Here is a 1,316-nt window from a genome sequence, read left to right on the forward strand (position 1 = left end):
ATTAAAGATAAGTTTTTATTATTTAATGAACAAGAAATAAACTGAAAATAAGAAGTACCCACCTTAAGGTCTGTTTTTCCGTCATCAGTTTCCGCGTCACTAGCACTGGCAGGTTTAGGACTGGTGCATGGCGGAGTTTTCCGATCGGAATTTGCAGCGACAGCGGTTTTTGATGCGCTTGCCGTCCCCGACGCCTTGCTGCTGGGTGTATTTCCAGTGCCACCCCCAGTTCCTTGTTTGGTCGACGCTACACCCCCTTTACCTTGTCCCACATTTCTTTGGATAGCCGGCCCCGACTTGGACTCTTTAGCGCCTCCTTCTTCTTTACGTTTCTTCCTACGGGATTCTTCGTCGTTGCAACTTCCATCTTCACCAGTGTCTGATACTTCGGAATAATTACGTTTCGAGCTTTCATCTGAAGCCGTCGCACCGGTTGCAGGTGGCGCCAGGCCACCAAGAGGATCAACGGCGTCGTTAACGTCGTTCGGCGACGACGCTGCTTCGGAATTTTTCACGTCTGGTGACGACGCCGAGTCGGACGACTCCTTCACCGATTTAAACTCGTAAACGTCCTCGGATGAAGAGGCGGGGGCGGCTGCGACGCCGCTTGATGCGGACGAGGTCGTACCGCTGGTGCCTTTGTTGGACGTCGATGATGTGTCCATGGTTTCTTCGGATGATGGCATTGGGTTCTTTTGTTGTTGTTTGCTGGAGTCAATGACCTTCTTATCATCCCTCGAACGAGCAGGTGGTCTCGACGATGTACTTGATTCTATAAAATAAACAAACCATTGTTACATAATGTACCAAAACCGGGTTTAAACGGAAAGAATGATGCCATTATTTATTTAATAAAAATTTTATAATAACTATAATGAATATGTGTATCATCTGATATTCATTTCCTCTAGTGTATCCGAAGGGGGGGGGGGTTAAGGATGAGATATACGATTTCCACAGTAAGTATTCTTAAGAATTATTAATCATATTCGAACGAAGTTGTCTATAACAATACCAACCAAAAAATTAATTTACACTGGGTGCGTTCCAATATATAACCCAGCATACTGGCCAGTGCTGATGACGTCATAAATCGACGCCATACTGTTGATTCGTTCCGAAATGTACTGGCCAGTGCGTTGACGTCATATTGAGAATAGCGTTTGTGCTCGTTTACAACAATTTTGCTCAAAAAGTTTCTTACAATAAAAAAATCCTCAAAGTTTGATGCACACACGCCCGTTTGATATACCACTACGTCACATTTGTCACACCAGTACTATATGGTGGCACACCAGCACAATATGGCGTCGATT

General features: G+C 44.8%; 1 protein-coding gene across 1 annotated transcript; it reads right to left on the minus strand.

Moving 5' to 3' along the window:
• Positions 1-62: 62 nt before the first annotated feature.
• On the minus strand, positions 63-772 carry LOC108743636 (podocalyxin-like; the record flags this gene model as incomplete). Its single annotated transcript, XM_018479219.1, has 1 exon — positions 63-772. A coding segment is annotated over one exon (710 nt), but the record flags the coding sequence as incomplete, so codon positions are not given.
• Between the last annotated feature and the right edge of the window lie 544 nt (positions 773-1,316).

This window comes from Agrilus planipennis, unplaced genomic scaffold (genome assembly GCF_000699045.2).
Source record: "Agrilus planipennis isolate EAB-ADULT unplaced genomic scaffold, Apla_2.0 scaffold892, whole genome shotgun sequence".
In the NCBI taxonomy this organism is placed as follows: Eukaryota; Metazoa; Arthropoda; class Insecta; order Coleoptera; family Buprestidae; genus Agrilus; species Agrilus planipennis.